General features: G+C 39.2%; 2 protein-coding genes across 2 annotated transcripts; one reads left to right on the top strand and one right to left on the bottom strand.

Moving 5' to 3' along the window:
• Window positions 1-1,409: 1,409 nt before the first annotated feature.
• Window positions 1,410-14,971, bottom strand: LOC138878367 (uncharacterized). The gene is made up of 4 exons (XM_070158036.1): window positions 14,465-14,971; window positions 13,503-13,950; window positions 12,885-13,282; window positions 1,410-1,502 (listed from the first exon to the last, which is right to left on the bottom strand). Exons 1-4 carry the CDS (start codon window positions 14,969-14,971, stop codon window positions 1,410-1,412), a joined length of 1,446 nt encoding a protein of 481 aa, XP_070014137.1.
• A 2,259-nt stretch (window positions 14,972-17,230) lies between these two features.
• Window positions 17,231-17,692, top strand: LOC138878366 (uncharacterized). Its single transcript, XM_070158035.1, has one exon. The coding sequence runs from the start codon at window positions 17,231-17,233 to the stop codon at window positions 17,690-17,692; it is 462 nt and encodes a 153-aa protein (XP_070014136.1).
• Window positions 17,693-25,713: the final 8,021 nt, after the last annotated feature.

Below are 25,713 nucleotides of genomic sequence, written 5' to 3'. Positions count from 1 at the left end.
TTTCTCCTAAGATAGAGACCTAGTCTGACGAACCTTCTCCTAGGATCAAAATCTTAGTCTGATGAATCTTTCTCCTAAGATAACCAAAAAACAAAAAATGACCTAGTCTGATGAACCTTCTCCTAGGATCAAAATCTTAGTCTGACGAATTTTTCTCCTAAGATAGAGACCTAGTCTGACGAACCTTCTCCTAGGATCAAAATCTTAGTCTGATGAATCTTTCTCCTAAGATACCAAAAAACAAAAAATGACCTAGTCTGATGAACTTTCTCCTAGGATCAAAATCTTAGTCTGACGAATTTTTCTCCTAAGATAGAGACCTAGTCTGACGAACCTTCTCCTAGGATCAAAATCTTAGTCTGATGAATCTTTCTCCTAAGATAACCAAAAAACAAAAAATGACCTAGTCTGATGAACCTTCTCCTAGGATCAAAATCTTAGTCTGACGAATTTTTCTCCTAAGATAGAGACCTAGTCTGACGAACCTTCTCCTAGGATCAAAATCTTAGTCTGATGAATCTTTCTCCTAAGATAACCAAAAAACAAAAATGACCTAGTCTGATGAACCTTCTCCTAGGATCAAAATCTTAGTCCGATGAATTTTTCTCCTAAGATAGAGACCTAGTCTGACGAACCTTCTCCTAGGATCAAAATCTTAGTCTGATGAATCTTTCTCCTAAGATACCAAAAAAAAGGAAAAGAAGAAAAGAAAAAAAAAGAAAAGAAAAACGTTTGAAAAAAAAGTAGTCATTTTCCTAAACCCAGGCGCCCACCTGTATAACGAGAGGAATACATTTCAGTATTTGCATTTCATGTTCCAGGCGCCCACCTGTATAACGAGAGGAATACATTTCAGTCTTTACATTTCAAGCATTGAAGCCAGACGCCCACCTGTATAATGAGAGGAATACATTCCAGTCTTTACTTTCAAGTGTTGAAATTGGGAGCCCGCCCATAATAACAGAGGCATACATTCAATTTTTACTTTCAAGTGTTGAAGTTGGGATCCTCCCCAGATAACAGAGGCATACATTTCAGTCTTTACTTTTCAAGTGTTGAAATTGGGAGCCCGCCCATAATAACAGAGGAATACATTCAGTCTTTACTTTCAAGTGTTGAAATTGGGAGCCCGCCCATAATAACAGAGGAATACATTCAGTCTTTACTTTCAAGTGTTGAAATTGGGAGCCCGCCCATAGAACAGAGGCATACATTCCAGTCTTTAAATTTCTTGTCAGGCGCCCACCTACATAACGAGTGGAATACTTTTCAGTCTTTAAATTTCTTGTCAGGCGCCCACCTGTATAACGAAATTTCTTTTCAGGCGCCCACCTGTATAACAAGAGGAATACTTTTTAGTCCTATACTGCAGATTTTGGAAATCAGTAACCCCACCGGAAAGCAGAAGGCTACAACAAAAATCCCCAGCATTCAACCAAGTTATAAATAGCAGAAGACTCGCCACGAGAATGCGAGTCAACATCTGAGATGGTCGACAAAAGCTGGACACAACAAAAAGAAAAAAAAGAAAAAAAAAATGAATGAATCCAAAGCACGGAAGTGGAGAACAGATGTGATCTGCTCAAGAACTAGCGCCTACAACTAGCAAGTATCAAGGTTCAAATCCAAAGTCTGTATGAAGCGCCATTCAAGACTCAAGATCAAGTTTCAGAAGACTTAGAGATAGGAATCCTTGTAACTAGTAGCTGATAGGCTTAGTTAGTCTTTTTCAGTTTTCATTTTTGTTGTAATGACAGGACCACGGACCGGAACCTCAACGGAACGGCACCTCGATCGGCTCCTCACCTCGGTACACTCCACCATCTCTCTCATTCCCGAACTACACGTGGCCTGATTCCTGTATAACCAAGGATATGTAGGCAGCTCAGATACCAGGGCTCGGTCACATTCCCTCCCTTTCCTCAGTGTAGTCCGTCCAAGTAATGGTCGGGTCAAAAACATGTCTAGTCGTTCTTTGTCGGAAAACTCTTTGTGTTTTCAGTCAAAGAGGGGCAGCTGTAGACACCGGATTTTTGACCCTCCCCGAGAATTTTTACATTTTTAGCTTAAATATGTAATTTAAGTCTAATATAGCTATTTTGACTATTTTACTTTATTTCTTTGCAAAAAAAAAAAAAGAAAAATCACAAAAATATATATACAAATTTTAGTTTATGTATTTCTCATAAACTTGAAAATACAAAAATTACACTTTATTTTTGTAATTTATATAATTTCGAAAATAACAAAAAATATAATTCTATTAATATTTTATTGTCATTTTAACTTTGAAAAATACAAGAAATATTACTTCATATTTTATCTTAATATTTAAAAAAAACGAAAATTACAAAAAAATAGTTTTATTAATATTTTGTAGCTATTTTAAATCTTGAAAATTATTAAGAAAATAATAATATAATTTTGTTTTAAATAATTAGTCTTATTTTAGTAGCTATTTTGCTTACATAGGACTAGTTAAGCAACGTCGTTGTCCTATTCTCGGGTCCGGGCAAAAGAATAATATTCGGGTTCAAACTACCCGGTTTTAGGCCTAATTTTCGGACCTAGCCCATAATAAACCGAGTCCATGACACATGGGGAACCCCACCACGCGTGGGGGACACAAGTCTCGAACCCCACCACGCGTGGGGCTCATTTGTCTTGGCAAAAACTATACAAATGCACGGACAAACAAGCCAAGAAGGGGGGATATTTTCTGAAATTTGGAGGAACTACTGTGCATCGTCTTCTTCCTCTCCTTGGAAAACCAGAAAAACCCTAGCAGGAGACACCACGACCAACAGCTCCCTCTCCGCCCGGAACCACCAACAAACACCCCCCAACACCAGCTCAACCTCACATCTAAACACCACGTCCAAACGCCATAACCGTCGTCACCTGAACACCACGTCCAAACGACCACCTGCTCCGACGACACCATCTCCCTCGTCGTATCGCAACCAGTCCGTCAACCAATCAACCAAACCCTACGGTCCAAAACCTATCTGCAACCCCCCTTGTCGTCAAACAACCACTGCCTCCTCGATACCGTCCGAACACCACCCTGTCTCCTCCTAGCTCCCTCAAACCCGTCGACACTACCCATACGACCACTCTCTCACGTCCGAGCTCCAGCCATTAACCACTGTCCAGCAAACGACCACCACCAGGCGACCCTTCCAGCAAACCCCCCCAACGCACCAGCCCCGTCGTCGCTGCCCTTCGACTGCCGTTGCCCGAAAAAAAACAGTAGCTTCATCGTCTCCTTTCGAGCAGCAGTTGTGGCTGCGTTTGTTGCGTCGCATCACCAAACGACCCTTCCAGCTTTTCCACAACCCCTGCTGCTCGTCGTTCAGCCCTATCGACTTCTTCTTCAACTGCCCAAACGACCCCCTCCTGCTGCAGCTTCACGTACCAGGTGTTGCGCCGGAAAAATACAGCAACAACCAAACAATCCTTGGTTGTTGACAGTTGTGGGTCCGAGATTTCTATTTCCATCGAGGTCGTCTTTGGTTCATCGAGTTCCGGTACGTCGAGGGGTTTGTCCGAGGTTTCGTCGTTGTTCCTCGTTTAGTTGAGGTCAGGTTTGAGTTCCATCGGGGGCTTGTTTGTCGTTCTAGGTTTGTCGAGGTTCGAAGGTTAGTATTCTTCATCCTTTGTTTCATTTCGTTCGTTTCGCATATTATCGTTCAAGGTGAATGAGAGTATTTGATATGGATGTATGTCAATAATGCATTTTCGTTGTTTCTTTCATTAAAAAAAATGTTTATTTCATGGTTAGTTACCACATATGCTTAAAGTAAATGAGAGAATATATCGTGAGCTTAAGTTTTTTTTACGAGAATGTTTACTTCTGTGCATATATTTTTGTTTATTAAGGGAACAATTTGACATCCAATGAATTGTTGCGAATGTATGTACTCACGTATATTATGTACTCTCGTTGCAATAAGTATGTGGACGTCTGAATGAAAAAATCATGACTACTGGCATTAAAGCCATATTTCTCATTTTTAGTAATAGAAGTTGGATTTAATAACAATAACAATACGTTAGCAAAGTTGGGATTAACAGGAGCCTTATTAAAATACTTAGAATTTGGGATGGACCGTTTAGTGAAATTCACTGCCTTCCCTAAAAATAACAATACGTTAGTTGCTTTAGGCGCGCCTTTAATAATGTTATCTCCCTAAACCCGGGTGCACATTTATGTGACCCAAATCCAAATCTCAACGGAGTCGAAATATGTCTCTAGTCACGGGCACATTGATTGTGGCGTGGCCCGAGGTGCATTTCCATGACGTTGTAAATTCCTTTTAATAATAAATGAGACGAGCCTCGGAAAAAAATGTAGAAGCTGCGGGGCCCTTTAAATGCATATATATTAAAATACTTAGAATTCGGGACATGCCGTTTAGCAAATGTTACGGCCTTCCCCAAAATAACAATACGTTAATTGTTTTAGGTGCGTCTTAATAATTTATTCTCCTTAATTCGGGTGCACATTTATGTGACCCAAATCCAAATCTCAACCGAGTCGAGATATGTCAATAACCACGGGTGCATTGATGTAACGTGGTTCGAGATATATTTTCACGACGTTGCAATTCTCGTAAAAAATAATAATAAAAGCGGTCAAGAGTTTAAAACTTGCACATAGGTTTAACATGTAAAAAATCAGATAATCAAGCCAAATATAACAGTTGAGCGACCGTGCTAGAACCACGGAACTCGGGAATGCCTAACACCTTCTCCCGGGTTAACAGAATTCCTTATCCGGATTTCTGGTACGCAGACTGTAATATGGAGTCATTCTTTTCCTCGATTCGGGATTAAAATTGGTGACTTGGGACACCCTAAATCTCCCAAGTGGCGACTCTGAAATAAATAAACCAATCCCGTCTCGATTGTCCTTTAATTGGAAAAACTCCCTTGCACCCTCGCGGGTGCGGAAAAAGGAGGTGTGACAGCTCTGGCGACTCTGCTGGGGCACTTTCTTCTTTCTTTTGGCATGATCTAAAGTGAAATGAATACGCTACTTCATAACGGATCTACTCCTAGCAACTAAGGTTGTCCATGTTGTTCTTTCCTTATAAAATTATTCTAAGCAAGTGTGTATGATCCTTGAATCCTACTAAGGTTCATATTGAGGGTATGGATGTCCATAGTGTTCTTAAGTCACTCCAAAAGGTTTAGAAGGTGATTCCATGAGTCTAGCATGCATTATATATAGTATCTATTTTACTCTACCGAGCCGCGCTATAGTCGGCCGGGTACGGCACCTATTGTGCAACCACTGATCAGTTGGGTTTACCGAGCTCCACGTGGCCGGGTACGATTCTACCGAACCTTATGATGGTCGGGTACGCTTTTACCGAGTCCTCTTTGAGGCCGGGTACGATATGATGATGATGATGCCCACAGAGGCGAATGTTTTAAAAAGTTTATGTATATATATGTATTATGCATTTCATATCAGTAACCCCCAGAGGCACTCTGATGTTACAGGTTGTATCTCCTCTATCTCTCTCTTTACATTACTGTTCTTGTTTATGCTTTCCTGCCTAACATACTCGGTACTTTATTCGTACTGACGTCCCTTTTGCCTGGGGACGCTGCATTTCATGCCCGCAGGTCCCGATTGATAGGTTGACAGTCCTCCTAGTAGGCTATCAGCTCAGCGAAGGTGTTGGTGCACTCCACTTGCTCCGGAGTTGCCTATTTGGTCAGTATGCTTTGGATATGTATTGATTGGTATGGCGGGGCCCTGTCCCTACCTTTATGATTTTATGTACTCTTAGAGGCTTGTAGATAGATATCAGGTGTATGGATACTTGTATGGCCTTGTCGGCCTATGTTTCGAGTTTACTAATGGTCATGTCGGCCTTATAGGCCCGTATGTCACATATATAAGTTTGTATATCATGTTGGGTCTTCATATGTTGAGTATTCCCTTATGTTTTATTCTTGTTATCTCATGACGGGTTTTCTGGCTCATTTACTCATGATAATATGATAAGAAAGATATGTTACGTTGGTACTCGGTTGAGTAAAGCACCGGGTGCCCGTCGCGGCCCTTCGGTTTGGGTCGTGACAGAAGTGGTATCAGAGCAGTTCTGTCCTAGGGAGTCTACAAGCCGTGTCTAATAGAGTCTTGTTTATGGGTGTGTTGTGCACCACACCTATAAGCAGGATGCTACGGGGCATTTAGGTCTGTCACTCTTTCTTCTTACTCTAGATCATGTAGTAGAGCTCAGTTGTAAGAATTCAAACTCCTAAATTCGACTTTAGTCATAATACAACGATACCTACATCCACAAAGACTGTTGGTAAGAGATTGCATGTGGATGTGGAAGAGTTGAGTCAGAGGAACTCGATTTCACATCATGCCTGATTAGTAAATGTGAGGTCTTCAACAGATCATGTGTGTACTAAGATGTGTATGCTTCTTAATAAGGAGCCTTAAGGCACGGATATCTATTCATGAATATGGTGAAAATCTATGAGGAATTCAGAAGCTAGATACAAGTTTTAACAAGTAAAAGAAGTAAGGTGAAGAGGGGTACGAGGTACCCAGATAATGAAGATTATCAATATTTTCAAATCAGGCAGAGAAATATAAGCATTTTGGTACCTTCATCAATGACATAGGTAAGTACAATTGGCCACACCTGTCTCAGTTATGTTCTATGGGAGCTAACAGATATTATTTAAGAGAAAGATGGGATATCAGGATCTAGTTGGAGTTAGAGTAACCCAAAAATTGTGGATAGGTTGTTATCATTAACTAGCGTTTCTGAAAGATGGTGCAAATGTGGTAATAGATCTTCTTCTATGACACCCAGATGGTGAACTCTAGAGTAGTACAATCAGATACGAATACTGGAATATTCAGAAATTTCAGAAGATAGGCAGTGGGATCCTAGAAGGGACAAATATTTACCTTAATATGACACTAGCCCCGAGTAAAAAAAAAGAATGTTAGGCATTCCAAAGAGCAAGTGAGATAAAGCTAAGGGAGCTTAAAGGGAAAGAACTTTTTGTTGAAGTTTTCAGAATAAAGCGATCGACAAGAAAATATTATCCGGAGAATAAGAAGAAAATAAATAAAGCATCATGAGTAAGATGTGATATAGGGGTGATAACAGTAAATCAAAATATGACACGATGACAGAGTCTATAGTCAAGTGAAGGAAAATACAAGAGGTGACAAGCCTTAAGGCAATAAAAGAGTATAAGCCATAAAGTCATATTCTTATTTCGAGAAATGAGTTGGTGACTTCAACGTGATTACCAGGAGGAAAGGTTAGACCCCAGAGTAATAAAAATCAGTATGGGCTGGTGAACAAGATAAAACCGAACATGAATTAGGGACCGGAGGATTTGATAATGGTCGACATCGTGAGAATTTCAAAGATCGTGCTCCAACAATAATAGAATAGACAACAGACGAATAACCTTTAAAGGTTATTTAGGAAGTCGCTTACCTAAAGCAAGCACTCTGAGCAGAGTTAATCTTAAGGGACTAAGTGTGCCAGTTACCGTAGGTGTCACCTTCGTGCGTAAGAAATTTAGTTATCCCTGGTACAGAAGGTTACCATAAGGTGATTAAGGTTCATTGATAATGTGAAAAGACGCCGAATATGAAAAGGTAAAACAAGTATAGGTAGATCGTCGTAGTACTAAATCTTAGTACTCCCCTGAAGGGGGGAATATGGTGTGATATGGTATTAAGTCGGAGTTAAGCGGTTCAGTTAACTATGGAATGGTAAAGGAAGAATGTGGTAAAAAGGAGAAAGGGATGATGTTGCATTTATTCAGTTCCTGCAGATATGTTGCGACTCCAGAACATTATACAAGCACGACACCGGGGAGAGGCAGTAAAAGTTTTCGGCCAGGATGTTATTGATAAATAAGTGTGAATGGACACTTGATACATCAGGAGCTAGTGGCGAGAGATAAGTTAAGACAAAGGATATATCCCAAGAGGGATTATGCAAAATATATATATATATATATGTGTGTGTGTGTGTGAATGGACCAACGAGTAATTAGTAGTTGATTCAAGAAGAGCCCAGTTCTGGCTAGACAAGAGGTCACGGATAAATCAATAGATCATGCAAGACAAATGTAGTGAACTGAAACATAGTGAATTCAGTCTCGAGATACGAGATCGCAATCATTTGAAAAAATTTCAGATAGGAGTTGAGGCAATTAAAGGTACCATTTTTAAGGTTTATAAAAATAAGAGAGAGTGCCACTAAGGAGACAATAAAAATTTGAGTTTAGAAGTAACCCTACGAGCACAAAAGCATAAATTTATGTAACTAAGGATTATTATGGGCAAGTAAGAATAACGAAAATTACCTTCGGGTGTACGATATATCAAGCTCGCAACTTTACAAGAGCCAGAAGGTCTCCCTAAGTACTACAATGAAAGACTAGCTGAGGAAATAAGGAAGAAGGTTTCCACCTAAGCATAGTGAGCTAAAGAGTAAATTATCCTGTAACAACAGTCTCACTACAATATTGTATACACTCCATAAGAAAGTGGCACCTATCATGGCTAATGAATGGTAAAAAAAAGCCATCAAAGGTGATGTTTGAGATCATATGAGGTACAGGAAATTATAGTATTCGTGGGCAAAATGACAAGCCAAGTATTCATGCAACAAGTGATAGAACGACCAGCAAAAGTAATTGCTTACATTTAAGGACAACTGAGAAGGCACGAAAGGAAATTTATGGTGCTAGCAAGTTAAAGGAAGGTTGCGAGTAGTATAAATAGATCGGTGTAGGTCCTAAGGTAAAGTATTGTAGAGCAACAAGGTTTTAGGTTGATAGGAGTAAGGATATGAAAAGGTGAGTGAGAAGGTGACGAGAATATGTATGTCCTCAGGATTAAATCCATCAAAACAAGGGAGCTGATGATTTCCATATGTAATAAAAAGCTCGGTACAGCCTGAATGAACACAGAGGAGTCTGAGACTAGGTGCATTTGGAAGAGATGGAATGCTGCCCTGGCAGTAGAATAAGGGTCTAATTGTGATAGATAAGAGGATGATGCTTAGGCCTTTGATTGAGTAACGATTTAACTAGAAAGGGATTTCATTAATTGCACGGGATTAGAATACCCCCATAAGATGAATCGCATTGGGATGCAATGAAATACGGTTATTGAAGTATAGTATTATCCCTAGGTGGATCAGGAAAATCACTTCATATGTTCCCCGATAAGATGTGAGCCCTAGTGACAGTGTATTACGTAAGAGGTTGCAAGTTATCAGTGATAGATTATAGATCAACATTAAGGTGAATAAACAATAGATGGGTACAAGTTCCAAAGTTCGAGATGAGATTTGTTTGTTATTCTTAGATGAATAATAATGAGGAAGCACTAAAGGACTTAGATTTATACATATAGGATAAGCAGCGAGAGAGTAACCTGGAGTTGGGTAGCAAACCTCGGTAATAATAAATCGAAGTAAGTTTTATGGTATAGTATAACCTACTTAGATGTAGTAAATCCATAAGGATAGATATACAAGGCTATGAAACAAGAGATAGAAATAGTCTTAAGTTCGATAAAGTACCAAGCGAAAGACATCAGTACACCTATAGATGCCTAGAGGGATAGCTTGTCATAATTCTGTATATGTTCATAAAGTGAGGCTTAGAGATTGGCTAAAAGATGGAGGAAAAAGAGAAGACGAGTCGCTAGGCGCTCATACAAGGACACAGTCGTACATACTGCATGACATAAGGTATCAAATGTTAAGATGTTGGAAGAATTCCAACCATATGTCATGGTGTGACAAAGAGGCCTAAAAGGGGGGAATGCCCAAGCATTTGGATTTATTCACAAAATAGTTGCTTAGATGGAAAGATGAGCATTAAAGTATTCGTAAGAGCCATAGTTTATGAAACTGATAAGCGCATCAGTCAACATTCGAGGACGAATGTTCCAAAGGGGGGAATGATGTTACACCCCAAGTTTTCATACGTGAGAGTACGTCGTAAGTCATTGATGTAAGCTCGGAAATGAGATTCTATTTGGAAGCAAATAAAGTAAGTTAATCATGTTACCTTGGAGGTTACAAATATTTAAGATCATGAATAACGAGTACCAAGAGGGTTGGAAATCTTAGAAGCTAAACCAATTGAAGAAAATAAGTTTCGTCAAAAGTCGACAAGTTTGGAATGTTATAACATGTACTTTGGGGTGAGACTAGGGTTCTTACATGATAAGGAGGTTATTCTATGAGTTATTTTAGTCGTATGATATTCATTTTCTACATTTTGAAGGCAAGCAAGTTGTGGAACAAGAGTTGGCAAAGGTCATCACAAGTTACATTCATAAATTTGCTGAAATTTAGGTCAAATGTATCTGAGAATTTATCCAAATATACTTGGAATCATGGGGTGTTATACCTACCAAATTGAAAATCTACGAGTCTAGTTTCTAACGCAATAAACCGTTCGTCAATACAACATTGGAGTAGAGATATATTCGTGTTTTCGCGAGACCGCGCAAGCAGCTCCCAATGGGACCCACTTAGGCGGTGGTTGACCTACTTCAATTTATAAACGATTTGGACGCCTATTTTTGCTCATTTTTCAACTAAAATTCGTCTCCAAACTTCTCCTAACCCTCCTAAACATATACCACAAGGGTTTGAAGTGATTCCAAAGTGATTACACCATATTTCAACATCAAAACTTAGTTCTAGTGAAGAACAACACCTCTTTGAGGTTGTGTTGTCATTGAGGATTGTTGTGGGCTGTATTTGGATGAAATTCCAAGTTGTTGCTGCTGTCTAAGGTGAGTATAACAGCCTACTAATTGTGCTTAAGCTTGCTTGTATGTTGGTTAAGTTGTTAGGATGATAAACTACAAGATAATACTTGGATTAGCTTAAGTCACTTCTATGGTGTTGTATTGCTATTAAGGGTTGTTGTAAAATGAATATAACTTGGATTTTGACTTGAAGTTACTGTAGGAGGTATGTATATTGTGTTCTTGCTTGTGCCTAAGGTTATCTTGATATTGATTAAGTTAAATGGATGGGCTAGACATGAACTAGTGAATAAAGTTGCTAGTTGGGGATAGTTGAAGTTGTGGATTATTTTCGTTGTTATAAATATATGGTATAAGGCTGGAATCATTGATTAATGACTTCATTATCAAGTTAATGATACTTTTATGTTGAAGTAAGAAGTCTATAAGGATTGATAAGGGGTATACGGATTCCAATCGGAGCTTGCCGCTCGTCGTAATGTAGTTGTGACTTGTTGTTGTTATATGGTGTCTTGATATTGATAATTATATATTGATGGATTGCTCTGGTCATTGTTGTTTGTATATGGTATTGGAGGAGGCCCTTGTTACAAGGGAGATGCTGCCAAAATTTACGTAAACGAGCTACTAGCTTAAGTTATAGACTTAGCCTTTGCTCAACACTGATTTTGAATCTCCTTATACTATGATAGATTGAGTTGACTTGTTTGAAGAGTTGCTTGGAAGTGATTAAGGACTCAACGGGTTTAAGGTATGTTAAGGCACTTTCTTCTTTCTTTTGGCATGATCTAAAATGAAATGAACATAAACGATACGCTATTTCATAATGACTCTACTCCTAGCAACTAAGGTTGTCCATGTTGTTATTTCCTTATAAAATTATTCTAAGCAAGTGTGTATGATCCTTGAATCCTACTAAGGTTCATATTGAGGGTATGAATGTCCATAGTGTTCTTAAGTCACTCCAAAAGGTTTAGAAGGTGATTCCATGAGTCTAGCATGCATTATATATAGTATCTATTTTACTCTACCGAGCCGCTCTATAGTCGGCCGGGTACGACACCTATTGTGCAACCACTAATCAGTTGGGTTTACCGAGCTCCACGTGCCCGGGTATGATTCTACCGAACCTTATGATGGTCGGGTACGCTTTTACCAAGTCTTCTTTGAGGCCGGGTACGATATGATGATGATGATGCCCACAGAGGCGAATGTTTTAAAAAGTTTATGTATATATATGTATTATGCATTTCATATCAGTAACCCCCAGAGGCACTAAGATGTTATAGGTTGTATCTCCTCTATCTCTCTCTTTACATTACTGTTCTTGTTTATGCTTTACTGCCTAACATACTTGGTACTTTATTCGTACTGACGTCCCTTTTGCTCGGGGATGCTGCGTTTCATGCCCGCAGGTCCCGATTGATAGGTTGACAGTCCTCCTAGTAGGCTATCAGCTTAGTGAAGGTGTTGGTGCACTCCACTTGTTCCGGAGTTGCCTATTTGGTCAGTATGCTTTGGATATGTATTGATTGGTATGGCGGGGCCCTGTCCCTACCTTTATGATTTTATGTACTCTTAGAGGCTTGTAGATAGATATCAGGTGTATGGATACTTGTATGGCCTTGTCGGCCTATGTTTCGAGTTTACTAATGGTCATGTCGGCCTTATAGGCCCGTATGTCACATATATAAGTTTGTATATCATGTTGGGTCTTCATATGTTGAGTATTCCCTTATGTTTTATTCTTGTTATCTCATGACGGGTTTTCTGGCTCATTTACTCATGACAATATGATAATAAAGATATGTTACGTTGGTACTCGGTTGAGTAAAGCACCGGGTGCCCGTCGCGGCCCTTCGGTTTGGGTCGTGACATGGTAGACCCACGGTCCCTTGTCATCTTCCACTTTAATGAACGGTACAATGACATCGCTGCATAAACTGTCTTCGCCATGCACAACTATTTCCTATCTATCCCATTCAAATTTTACCACTTGGTGTAGTGTTGATGGGACTACTTTAGCGGCGTGAATCCACAGTCGACCTAACAGCAGATTGTAGGAAACAGCTATATCCAGCACCTGGAATTCCATTGTGAACTCAACTGGCCCTATCGTCAGCTCTAGCATTATATCCCTAACTGAATCTTTGCCTCCGCCATCAAATCCCCGAACACAGATACTGTTCTTATGAATCCTCTCATCTTCCACTTTCAACTTACTCAGAGTGGAGAGAGGGCAGATGTTCGCACTGGAACCATTATCTACCAATACCCAGGTAACCACGGAGTTCTCACATTTCACCGTAAGGTAAAGGGCTCTGTTATGCTCAGTACCCTCTACGGGCAATTCATCATCGGAAAAAGTGACTCTGTTCACTTCAAAGATCTTGTTGGCTATCTTTTCCAAATGGTTCACGGTGATTTTATCGGGAACGTGAGCCTCATTTAAGATTTTCATTAAAGCTTGACGGTGCTCATCTGAGTGGATTAACAATGACAATAGTGAAATTTGAGCAGGCGTCTTCCTTATTGTTCCACGATAGAATAGTCCTGCACCTTCATCTTCCTCAAGAATTCCTCTGCCTCTTCTTCACTTACAGCTTTCTTTACCAGCACTGGGTTATCTTTGGAGAGCTTAGATTTTCTCAACTCCTAGTGGCAAAACATCTTCCCGAGCGAGTCAAACCCTAGGTTTCACAAACTTCTTCTTTGATTTCTTTCCCTTTGTAAGTCACTGTCACCCGTTCGTAATTCCATGGAATAGCCCTGCTGTTGACTATTGGTAACTGGGTTACCGGCTTGATAATGACATGATCTGTGCGGGCGCCCTCCATGATTACGGCAGGTTTGCTTGCCACTCCTGGCACAACCACTTTCATCCCTTCTTGCTTTGCTGCAACATCACTCGAAGACCCCTTCTTAACTATTACGGATGGTTCACTACTACTTTCGGTTGACTTGAGCACTGATTTCTCACTTGTTGATTGTTCAACTGTCTTGACCCCACTGGACCGAATCATCATGACGGTCTGTGACGGCTTCCTGGGCTCCCCTCCCTCATGCACTATTTCAATCATATTTGCCTCCTGATGTGCTGGCATCGGATTCCGGTTGATATTGGGCGCCTCAAGAGCTTGAACTTCAATCTGATTGGTATCAATAAGCTCTTGGATAACACTTTTTAAGTGCCAGCACTCTCCGTGTCATGACCTGGAGTACCAGAACAATACTCACAGCTTACGGAATAATCAAGATTTTTCGGGGGAGGATTTGGTAATTTGGACTGTATCGGCCTCAGCATGTCCAGTTGTCTTAGGCTGTGGAACAAACCGGTATATGACTCTCCCAATGGAGTAAAGGTTTTCTTTTTCTACAACCTTTCATCCTTAAATGCTTGATTAGGCCAGAAACTTGGTCTAGGAGGGTTTCGGTAGGCTCGTGGGGGTGGATAAGTGTTTTGGGGAATGGGCGCACACCATTGCGCGTGGGTGGGAGGTTGGTTGTATGTTTGGGCATGGTGGACAGAAAAATGAGGTTCTCGTGGGGGTAGTAGTGTTAGGGTGGATTATATAGGCTATGAGGGTAACTTTGGTGGTGGGGTCAAGGCTAATTATAGTGGTGAGATGAGCCTATGGGTCCGAACCAAGTTCCTGAATCAACCATTGCTAAGTCCTCTCTCTTTTTTTTCCCAATTCCTCCTGTGTCGCCCTGAATAGCCTGAGTGGTCGCCTTAATAGCCGAATAGCTCATGATTTTATTCAACTTGAGCCCCTCTTCTACCATACCTCCCATATTCACTACTTCATTGAAGGATTTTTCTATAGCTGAGACCAGATGGACATAGTAAGTAGGTTCTAAGGCATGTAGGAAATAATTCACCATCTCACTTTCTTTCATTGAAGGGTCTACTCTTGCTGCCTGCTCTCTCCATCGGAAATCATACTCTCTGAAACTTTTACTGTGCTTTTTCTCCAGTTTTTTCAAGGACAATCGATCTGGAACGATCTCAAGATTGTATTGGAAGTGACAAGCGAATGCTTGCGCCAAATCATCCCATGTATACCACCTTCTGTGATCCTGCCGGGTGTACCACTCTAGCGCCGATCCACTCAGACTTTGACTGAAATATGCCATCAACAATTCATCTTTTCCTCCAGCTCCCCTCATCTTGCTACAAAAACCTCTCAAGTGTGCTACTGGATCACCGTGCCCATCGTATAAATCAAACTTGGGCATCTTAAACCCTGCTGGTAATTGCACATTTGGAAACAAACACAGGTCTTTGTAAGCCACACTTACTTGACCTCCTAACTCCCGTATGTCTCTGAATGATTGTTCTAAGCTTTTAAATTTTTTGAACATCTCCTCCTGTTCAGGATTTTTGGATGGTTTTTCAGCTTCCGCAGGAAGATCAAAACGAGGAGTATAAACTTCTGAAGCTTTGAAAATGGGCTCTGGGGGGGGTAGTATTGGTTATCCTGGGCTAGGAAAATAGGCTCACTGGAAGAATGGTGTAGTGTAGCAGATGGGGATGCTACGAAGACAGGAGTGATTGGGGGAGGAGGATATGGAACTGGTTTGGGTGGTGGAGCTTGCGGGGTTTGGGAGGTGGTGCCTTGGTAGTGATGGTAAATAGGAATTCCTGCAGATGAATCAATAGTAGGATGTTCCTGGGTTTCAGTCAATGGCGGGATGAAAGCAGCGTTGGCGGGGTAAGCTGGTGGTGGTTGCCCTTTTGCCCAGGCCTGGTACATTTCGGCCATCTGCTGCTTCAACTTATACATCTCTTCTTTCATCGAATTAACATCCAATTCTTCCACCTCTCTTGAAGGATCGATGCTACTTGCATCAAGTTCTTGGTTAGACATGATCGATTTGCCTTTGGACCTGGTGTTGTATGGATGGGTTGCCAGAATGCTCAACAAACTAACGATCTGCCTTAGTTCTGGCATCAACAACAAACTCGTTAGTGATTAGAGCTTAACAGATTGGTAACCGCATATTTGTGGAATGCAATGCACCTAAGTAATTAATCATTTCTATCATGCATTTGCTCGATTGCTTGTGTCATCCCGACTTTTCCTTATTTCCATTTGCAACTTCCCTTTTTCTCTCTTTTTTTTCATTCATGCCTTTCTTTGCTTGACTTCTCTTTGTTTTTATTCTCTCATTTCCCTCTCTTATTTTGCCATCATTTATTTCTCACGGTTTCTTATTTTCTTTCTCTTTTCTTTTGGTTATGGTCGAATCCTATGGAGATTGCCTACGTATCATGACCCCACATGAATCACACCGAGCGTAGTTCAGGGGTAAAAGTGTAAAAAAAAGTAGTAAAACATTTTTGGGATTTTAAAAAAAAAACAAATACTTTGATTATAATGACTCAAAAACTAACAGACTCAATCAAGAAACTAACAGACTCTAATGAAACGACAAAAAAAACAAACTAACATACTTCAACAAAAGTAAATACAGGCTCGAAAACAAACTGACAGACTCCAATAGAAAGAAAATAGAGACTCAAGTAAAAATCACGAATACATTAATGCCTCAAATGATCCTGGGGCCCGTGGGACATCATTCGGTCTCGCCACGGGCCTATATGCAAGATCCCTTTGAAGCCTCTCCAAGTCACTCATTATCTGTCGGACAAACGTCATCACTGCCGCGAAGAAAGTGGTGCGAGTCATATCCTCACATGCTTGGAATTTCACAACAATGTAGTCGGCGATGATTCTGACCCGCTCTCGGATTCTATCCTTTTCTTGAAGCAGACGCCCGACTTGTTGATTCCGGGCTTCTAACACCTAAGTGTCATGAAGATGTTGATTTTGCAACTGTTGCATTTCTTCCTCCATCTGAACCATCAAATTATAGTAGTGTTCCCTATCAGCTTTAAAGTCCTTGGTCTGCTTGGCTGCCTCATTCTCGAGGGTAGTCATTTTTCTCTTCAGGCTGGTGATTGTCCCTTCATACTTTTTTTTCATTTGTTGCACAAACTTTGCCCGCTCTTCCGCCTCCTTTGCCCATTGTGCCTGGACTTTGGCTAGGTTGGCCTCAGACTTTTCCAGGTCATCTTGACACTCAAGGGCTTTCTTTTTCAGACTACTTATAAGCCTTTCATCTGCTCGGCTTCTTTTCGGGTTTCTAGCAGCTGTTCTCATTTTCTGAATTTGGGCTTTGGGAGCTTCATTTTCCTGAGTATCCATTGTTCATGCACTGAAGATTTGGAGGCACTATCTATACGGTGTTCCATGTGAGGTCTATACCGACCATCGGAGTCTCCAGCACCTGTTCAAGTAGAAGGACCTTAATTTGCGGCAGCGGAGATAGTTAGAGTTACTAAAAGACTATGATATCACCATATTATATCATCCGGGGAAGGCGAATGTAGTGGCCAATGCATTGAGTAGGAAGGCTAAGAGCATGGGTAGTTTGTCATATTTACCGGTAGTGGAGAGGCCACTAGCCATGGATGTTCAGGCTTTGGCCAACCGGTTCGTGAAATTGGATGTTTTAGAGCCTAGTCGGGTTCTTGCTTGTGTTGTGGTGCCGTCATCGTTGTTGGAGCATATCAAGGCTAGCCAATTTTATGATCCTCACTTGTTGGTGTTGAAAGACACAGTGAAGCGGGGTGGTGCCAAGGAGGTTGTGATTAGAGATGACAATGTTATACGACTTCACGACGGGATTTGTATTCCAAATGTTGATGGGTGGAGAGAGTTGATCCCTAAGGAGGCTCACATTTTGTGTTATTCCATTCACCCAGGGGTCACAAAGATGTACTGTGACTTGAAACAACACTATTGGTGGCGGAGAATGAAGAAAGATATTGTTGATTATGTCTCTCGGTGTTTGAATTGTCAACAGGTGAAGTATGAGCATTAGAAACTGGGTGGTTTGATTCAGAGATTGGAGATACCAGAGTGGAAGTGGGAGCGCATTACTATGGATTTTGTAGTAGGCTTACCATGGACCTTGAGGAAGTATGACGCAGTCTAGGTTTTTGTGGACCGGTTGAATAAGTTCACACACTTTATTCCGATGATGACTTCCTAGTATTTAGAATGGTTGGCTTAGATTTACGTCTAGGAGATTATCTTCCGGCACGACATGCCCATTTCTATCATTTCTGATTGATCCACGCAGTTCACATTGCATTTTTGGAAAGCCGTGCAGCATGAGTTTGGAATACGAGTCGAGTTGAGTACTGCATTTCATCCTCAAACGGATGGACAGTCCAAGCACACTATTTAGATATTGTAGGACATGTTGCAGACATGCTCTATGAATTTCGGGGGTCAATAGGACCAGTCTTTACCTCTAACGAAGTTCACCTACAATAACAACTATCAGTTGAGCATCTAGATGGCTCCATATGAGGCCTTATATGGGAGGCGATGTCATTCGCTGATTGGTTGGTTTGAGCTAGGGGTGGGCATATATCGGGTAAAACCGATAACCCGAACCGTCAATTCTTTATTGGGTTATCGGTATTGGGTTATTGGGTTAACGGTTCGGTAACGGGTTAAATTTCTTTTTTATTGGGTTATCGGTTCGGGCTCGGTTTGCATTTTTGTTATTGGGTAAAAACCGATAACCCAATAAGAATGATGTAATTTACTAATTTACCCTTAAGTATATACTAGGGTTATTTATTTTCCTAATTCCCTCTTCACTCTTCAGTCTTCAGTCGTTTGTCTCTCAGTTCTCATTCTTGTTTCCATCGCAGCCCCCAAGAGTCAAGACGCAAGACTCACCACCATTTCTCCGCCAGACATTAGTAGATACTGCATAGAAGTGGGAGCGTGCTTTTGTTAAGAAACAATATAAGTTGGCAGTTTACACGTTCTGGCAGTTTGATTTCTTTGTTTTATATATTGCAAAATATTTTAGTTGTTTTATCTTATCAGGTAAACCGATAACCGAACCGATAACGATATATAACCGATTAACCGATAACCGATAACCAATATCTTATCGGTTTGGTTATCGAGCTATGATATTTGTAAACCGATAACCGATAGGCAAAACAGATAATGTTCAAAACCGAACCGAACTGACCGATGCCCACCCCTAGTTTGAGCCCGGTGAGGCTAGATTGTTGGGCAGTGATTTACATTTGCGATGCTTTGGAAAAAGTTAAGGTAATTCAAGAGCGACTTCATACAACTCAATCAAGGCAAAAGAGTTATGCGGACTGGAAGGTTCGAGATGTGACTTACATGGCAGGTGAGAAGGTTCTTCTCTGAGTGTCACCTATGTAGGGCGTGGTGTGGTTTGGGAAGAAAGGAAAGTTGAGCCCGAGGTTTATTGGCACGTTTGAGATCTTAGAAATACTTGGAGAGGTTGCTTATAGGCTTGCATTTCCTCCTAGCCTAATAAGGGTATATCCGGTATTTTATGTTTCCATGCTTTGGAAGTACCATGAGTATAGATCACATATTTTGGACTTTAACACGGTGCAACTTGATGAAAATTTGGCCTATGAGGAAGAGCCGACTATTCTAGACCGGTAGGTTCATAAGTTGAGATATAAGAGTTTTCCTTCTGTAAAGGTGCATTGGAGAGGTAAGCCAATTGAGGAGGCTGCGTGGGAGACCGAATTCGATATGCAGAGTAGGTACCCCCACCTTTTTACCAGTCTAGGCACGCTTTTATGTCCGTTCGAAGATGTATATTTCTTTTAAAGAAGGAGAATGTGACGACTCGATAGGGTGATTTGAGTACTAGCCTTAATTTCTGTATTCCGAAATCTCTCATAGCTTCATTTATATTTATTGATTTGCGTGCATGGTCCGTGTCGCTTTTTGAAAAGTTTTTTTGCAAATTTTTGAAGAAAATGTGATTTTTGACATAGAATGAGGCTAGAGTTGACCACAATCAACATATTTTGTAAACAACCTTGGATCGATATTTTGACAAATCTGGTACGCACGTTTGGTTAGGGTCTCGAGTGACTCGAGCGTATTTCGACATATTATGTGAAACTTGGCAAAAAGGTTTAGTTTTAAGTTGAGATCTTGAGTTTTGATAATCGATTCTTGATATTTGATATTGTTTTGATGATTTGAGTCAGCGAACGAGCGAGTTTATATGATGTTATTACATTTGTGTGCATGTTCGGGTTAGAGCCCGAGGGGCTCGGGTGAGGTTCAGACGAGTTTTGGATGGTTTGGAACTATTGGGCATTGCTGGTGCAAGGTTGCAGGTCTCACATTGCGAGAACCTGATAGCAATCGCGAGCCTCGCATTTGTGATATCAGGCTCGCAAATGCGAACAACGGTTGGGGGGCTGGTCTTCGCTTTTGCGAAGAATTCATCGCATTTGAGACCTTAGGAGGTCAGCATTTGCGACAAATTTTATCGTTTTTGCGATGACTAAGATTCATGGACTGCTTCACTAATACGAAGCATGCACCGAATTGCAATGAATGTGGACTTCGCAAATACGAGGTTTTATCGTATTTGCGACTTTAGTAGGTCTGATACATTGTGTCGCATTTGCGAACATCGTAATTGAGAACAAGAGTTTGCAACTGCCACATCTGCGGCCGGGTAAAAGATTAAAAAATTAGGACTTAGCTTATTTTACACATTTTTTCAAACCTAAGCTCTCTAGAGGCGATTTTTGAAGAACATTTTCTCCCTAAATTCATTGGCAAACATCTTTAACTACTTTTCATGAATTTCTAATATCAAATCTATTAATTTCAAGGTAAAAATTAGGGGTTTTGGGTAGAATTTAGGGATTTTATAAATTGAGATTTAAACATCAAACTGAGGTCGAATTTCAAAACGAATTACATATCTGGGCTTGGTAATGAATGGATAATCGGGTTTTGGTCCAAATTTTGAATTTTGACCAAGCGGGTCTAGGATTGACTTTTTTAAAAAATGATTAAAATTTAATATTTTTTCATTCGTGGGTAGTTTCTAAAGCTTATATTGGATTGTTTGGTTAATAATTGGCTAGATTCGGTTGGTTTGGAGGCTTGTTCGAAAGACAAAGTCGTGGTTGATTGTGATTTTATTGCGAAAGAAGTGTCTTGATTAACCTTGAATTGAGGGAAATAAGGTAGAATCGAATCTATTTGCTATGTGAATTATGTGTTGGGGGCGACGTATATGCAAGGTGACAAGTGTCTATGCGGAGCCATGGGATAAGCATGCAAGTAGAATTTCTTTACTTGTACCATGTTATTTCATGAAATATGTCTTCCATGCCTAGATAGATTGTTAATTCCTTGATGTCCCGCTTCCATATTATTTCATATATTGATATTGTTGTGACATTGGGTGATGAGAACATGAAAATTATTGATTGGTTGTTGGCTCTAATTATGGAAAGATTCTTATATGACAAGCGGGTTTTGATATTATTATAGAAGTTGAACTTGTTTCCCACCTTGTTTGATATATGTTGTGTTGTGATGAATGCTTGGTGAGGAAGAGTGAAAAGCAAGAAGGTTGTTGACGTGCCTTGTTTGCATATTCATATCTTGCCGTGCAATTTTTGGTATTATCATTATCATGTAAGGATGAGAGTAAAAGCACGAGGGGTGATACTGTGCACATACTTTATTTATATCATATAGTGAGGATGAGAGTAAAAGAATGAAGGGTGATGCCGTGCAATTTGTTGACTTTATTATTTTACTTGATACTTATATTGTGAATTTAACTTGGCGGTTTCGTTGCTTATTTCGGAAAGAGACTTACTTGGTGATTCATTACTTATTGTTCCAATTATTGCCCCTTATATATGTCCCCACCCCGTCATTACTTTGATGCTTTACTTGTTATTTTCTGTTGCTTTATATATATAACTGCATAGGTTTTAGTAGGTGTCGTATTATAGCCTCGTAATTACTTCGTCGGGATTAGGCTCGACACATACTGAGTACATTGGGCCGGTTATACACATATTACACTTCTGCACTTCTTGTGCATATTTTGACGTTGGTACTAGCGGAGTCCCACGAGGTACTTAGCGGCTACCAGTCAGTGATTCGAGGTAGAGCTGCACCCCTTTCGCAGGTCCTAGAGTCACTTTCCTATCTTTACTGTGTTGTTTCTATTTTATTCGGACAATATTGTATTTCTTTTAGAACCTTGTATTTAGCTGTGTTTAAATGCTCATGTACTTATGACATCAATCTTTGGAGTGATCTTACATTAGTTTTTAATATTAGTATTTATTATGTTATTGCAGCGTAGTTTCGCATTATGTTATTTGTTCAGTTGTTGGTCATTTACTGCTTTCCTTTGCATGTTATCTATTGTACTGGCTTACCTAACAAACAGTGTTAGACGCCATCATGATCCCCTTATCGGTTGAGATTTTGGGTCGTGACACTGATCGACAAAATTCTATTATTTTTTTAGTTTTCAAATTGACCAAATTTCCAAATGAACAAATGCGTTAGAACATTTATGAATATTCCTCTCAAGATACCAAAGATTAATACTTCATTGATACTGAAAAGATTTTAAATCTTAATGATTTTCCCCGTAAATTTATTTTGCTCAAATTTGTCTTAATTCTTATTGGATTTGTTTAAAATAGAAGTCAATCTTAATTGATTTTTATCATAAATTAAATTTGATCTGATTTATCTCAATCCTTATAGATTTTTCTATAGGAGTAATATTTTTAGATTTGTCCTAAAAATATCGAGTAGCTTTTTTCAATATGACACTTGAATTAATGTCAAGTTTGACTACCCTCTTTTTGATGTACTATAGATTTTACTGTTTTCACCAATGTTATTAGCAGAACGCTATAATGTCGTCCATATAGTACTGAAGTACAACTTACTTTCTTCAGCACTAATTTAACGATTAAAGAATTAAGATTCCATTCCCACCCCAAATTAAGAAAATTGACATGTTTGTTATATAAAACAACACGAATTATCAATATCCACGCGATAATTGTTGCTAAGACCTTCCAAATATACTTGATAATTAGCTGAGTTCACACTACGAAGCATGATGTGATGTACTCAGAAAGGATTTAACCTATATAAACTAAAATTTTACCCCAGGGTTGTATTTTAATTTGTTATAGCAAATGATCCGCTTAATTTTCAATCTGCAAATCATATTTTTTATAATATTACTTATTGTATTTTTTAGGTGACCTGATTATAGTTTAAAGTCCGTGTATAAAAACTAAACTCAATTAGAGATACAAAATACATTCTCTCTCTATCACTCACACAATATGATCTCCAGGTTGATAGGATTCATGTTCATGGGCATGGACATTATCACAGTTAGTATATAGTAAGTACTTTTGAATCAATAATTAAGCAATGTAAAATAATTCATTTTACTAATCCTACTTTTATAACAGTTAATCTTTCAAGTAATCTGATCACGGTGTAAAGTACTTCTGAAGCAATATATGATTCATCAAGCAATGCAAAATCTTGAATATTCAAGCCCTCGCATGCAAATAACACGATCCGCAATTAATTAAGTTTGTATAAAACATATTGACACAGATGGTTGGGAGATGAATGCGGCGGTGTGTCAATTAGTTTTTCACATGATATGATGCTTTGAAGGGGAGCCTTCGCGTAACTGGTAAAATTGCTGTCATGTGACCAGAAGGTCGTCGATTCAAGCTGTGAAAATAGCCTCTTGGAGAAATGCAGGGTAATGTTGCATATAATAGACCTTTGTGGTCCTACCCTTCCCCGAACCCTGCGCATAGCGGAAGCTTTGTGCACTGAACTGCCTTTTTTTTACATGATATGGTGCTTGTGCTAAACTATTACTCAAATGGTGACAATATAAAACACAATCTTGAGATTTAATTCATGAGATTTTCATGTGAACAAACAAAGGTTGTGTGTTATAGTTTAATGTTATACTTAAACTCTCAAAATAGTATACACTCTTATTTTGAATTTAACTTGGCAAAGGTTGCAAGTCCGTCAATCATCAAATGTTCAAACATGCTATGTCGATCAAGAAAAATGTTGCATCCTTCATTTTGTCGAAAAAATAAAAACTTCTTGGTAGGAAGCATTTAACTTCTAGAGAGTCTATTCGACTTGATTAGAACTTAGAAGGGTCAGTACTGGTTATCTAATATAATCTAATATCAAAGAAAAAGACAAGCAAAAAAAATAAAAAAAATACACTATCACTGCTATGACATTTGTTAAAAATATGTCATCACGCCTAATTTTCATTAGTAGTTTCTCTCTCCCCCTCTTCGCGGGGCAAATGTGAACATGACATATTTGGTCTGTAACTAGTTCCAAAGTGAATTATTGCCAATGCCATCACTCTATTTCCTAGTACTAGGCACACAGTTACTTCCATTACTTCCGTGAACTAAAGGTCATGAGCTTTTTGCCTCCCACTATTCTCAAAATGGAATAAATAAATTCTAAATCAGTTTCTTCAAATTGGTATTATTATTCCTAAAGGAAATTTTTATTCTATGCATTCATAGTGTAAGAAATATTTATGCACTTCAATCGCTTTTTAAATGTAATTACATACAATTGGTAAGTTTATAATTAAAATATGAAATTAGTCTGTTATATATCACAAGTTAAACTACACTCATAATACAATTTTTTTTACGTAGTCGGAATATATAACTTGAATCTTTTTAGATGTGTTCAGCTATAAATTAAGTTGGAGGGTGTCTTGAGTCAAGATTGGAGGAATCAATAAGGGTTACGAGGGAATAGTTAGATATGATTCATTTACCTTTAATAAAAATTTTACATTTACGCCCTTATAATAATAAAAAAATATCCTGAAAAAAAGTATTTTACATAATTTTACGGGCATAAAATCAAATTAGTCAGAACCTCAGTATAAATACCAAATTTCCGTGTTTGAGTAGGGTCGGAGGAGAAGTAGGAGAAGGGGGATTGATGAGCATGGAAATGATCACATGGTCTTGTATAAAAGGGGACATGCACATGAAGGCCCACCTTGCTAGTACAACAACAAACACATTTCTTTAAGTCCACTTGAAATTAAACCCCATCTAGGAAACACACAAACACAAATGTTCATACCTAGTTATGGCGTGTAACTAAGCGACACCCTCCCTTAAAACCTCTTTCATCCTCCCTCTATAAGCCCACCTCTATACAACTACAATAACTATTATGCCACATTGATCCCTAGCAAGTTGAGGCAATTATATGAATTTTCATTTATTTTTATGATCGCTTCATTTGAACTTATTTATGTCCATAAAATATGTGTCTATTTGAGCGCACCTTGTATTCAACATTGTAAGGATCCATCATTAATTGATTAATTTTATGATGGCGCAACCAAAAATTTATATAACGAGATTCAAAGAAATACTAGAGTTTCAAAGTTGGGAATTGAAACTTTTAACCTAAAATAATTTTTGAACCCTTAAACGTTAAGCCAATTTTGTTTCTTATGTCAGGGGATTCAATATAATAATTTATATACAATTGAAAAAGTTAATCTTTATCCTATTTATACGCATGGACGGATTTATTGTCCAAATTATGGTGCACTTGAAGTTCATGATCATTCCTGTTAGGACCGAAAAATTCAGGTGTCATGCGAAAGCTAGCAAAACAAACCTTCAACGACGATAAATCGTACAATAAAGAGAAGTATCAAAAGAGACACAAACATTTAATGTGGTTCGGTCAACTGACCTACATCCGCGGCGGAGATGAGCAATCCACTATATAAAAGAGAGTACAAAATATCGAGAGAACAACCTCACGAAGAGGCAAACACGAGTGACACACTAACACTTGTCCCGTAAAGTTCTCCCCCTAAACACGACTCTCAAGCCCTCTATGGCTACATTGTGGATGCTACTGAATGAGAAAGACGAATCTTCAATTTATAGAACTCCAAACCTTTTCCTACAAGAAAAA

Source organism: Nicotiana sylvestris, chromosome 9 (assembly GCF_000393655.2).
Source record: "Nicotiana sylvestris chromosome 9, ASM39365v2, whole genome shotgun sequence".
Classification (NCBI taxonomy): Eukaryota; Viridiplantae; Streptophyta; class Magnoliopsida; order Solanales; family Solanaceae; genus Nicotiana; species Nicotiana sylvestris.
The sequence above is the reverse complement of the archived record's forward strand: the minus strand, read 5'-3'. Positions and strand labels throughout refer to the sequence as shown.

What these genes read in the sequence shown, in the direction of transcription:
- LOC138878367 (XM_070158036.1), bottom strand. Translation starts at nt 14,971, where the DNA reads ATGAGGGGAGCTGGAGGAAAAGATGAATTGTTGATGGCATATTTCAGT. An exon ending in AGAGAGAGGACTTAGCAATG is followed by an intron (nt 13,951 to 14,464) that starts GTTGATTCAGGA and finishes GATACCAATCAG; the next exon opens with ATTGAAGTTCAAGCTCTTGA. An exon ending in AGTTCACAATGGAATTCCAG is followed by an intron (nt 1,503 to 12,884) that starts GTGCTGGATATA and finishes TGTTGTGTCCAG; the next exon opens with CTTTTGTCGACCATCTCAGA.
- LOC138878366 (XM_070158035.1), top strand. Translation starts at nt 17,231, where the DNA reads ATGGGTAGTTTGTCATATTTACCGGTAGTGGAGAGGCCACTAGCCATG.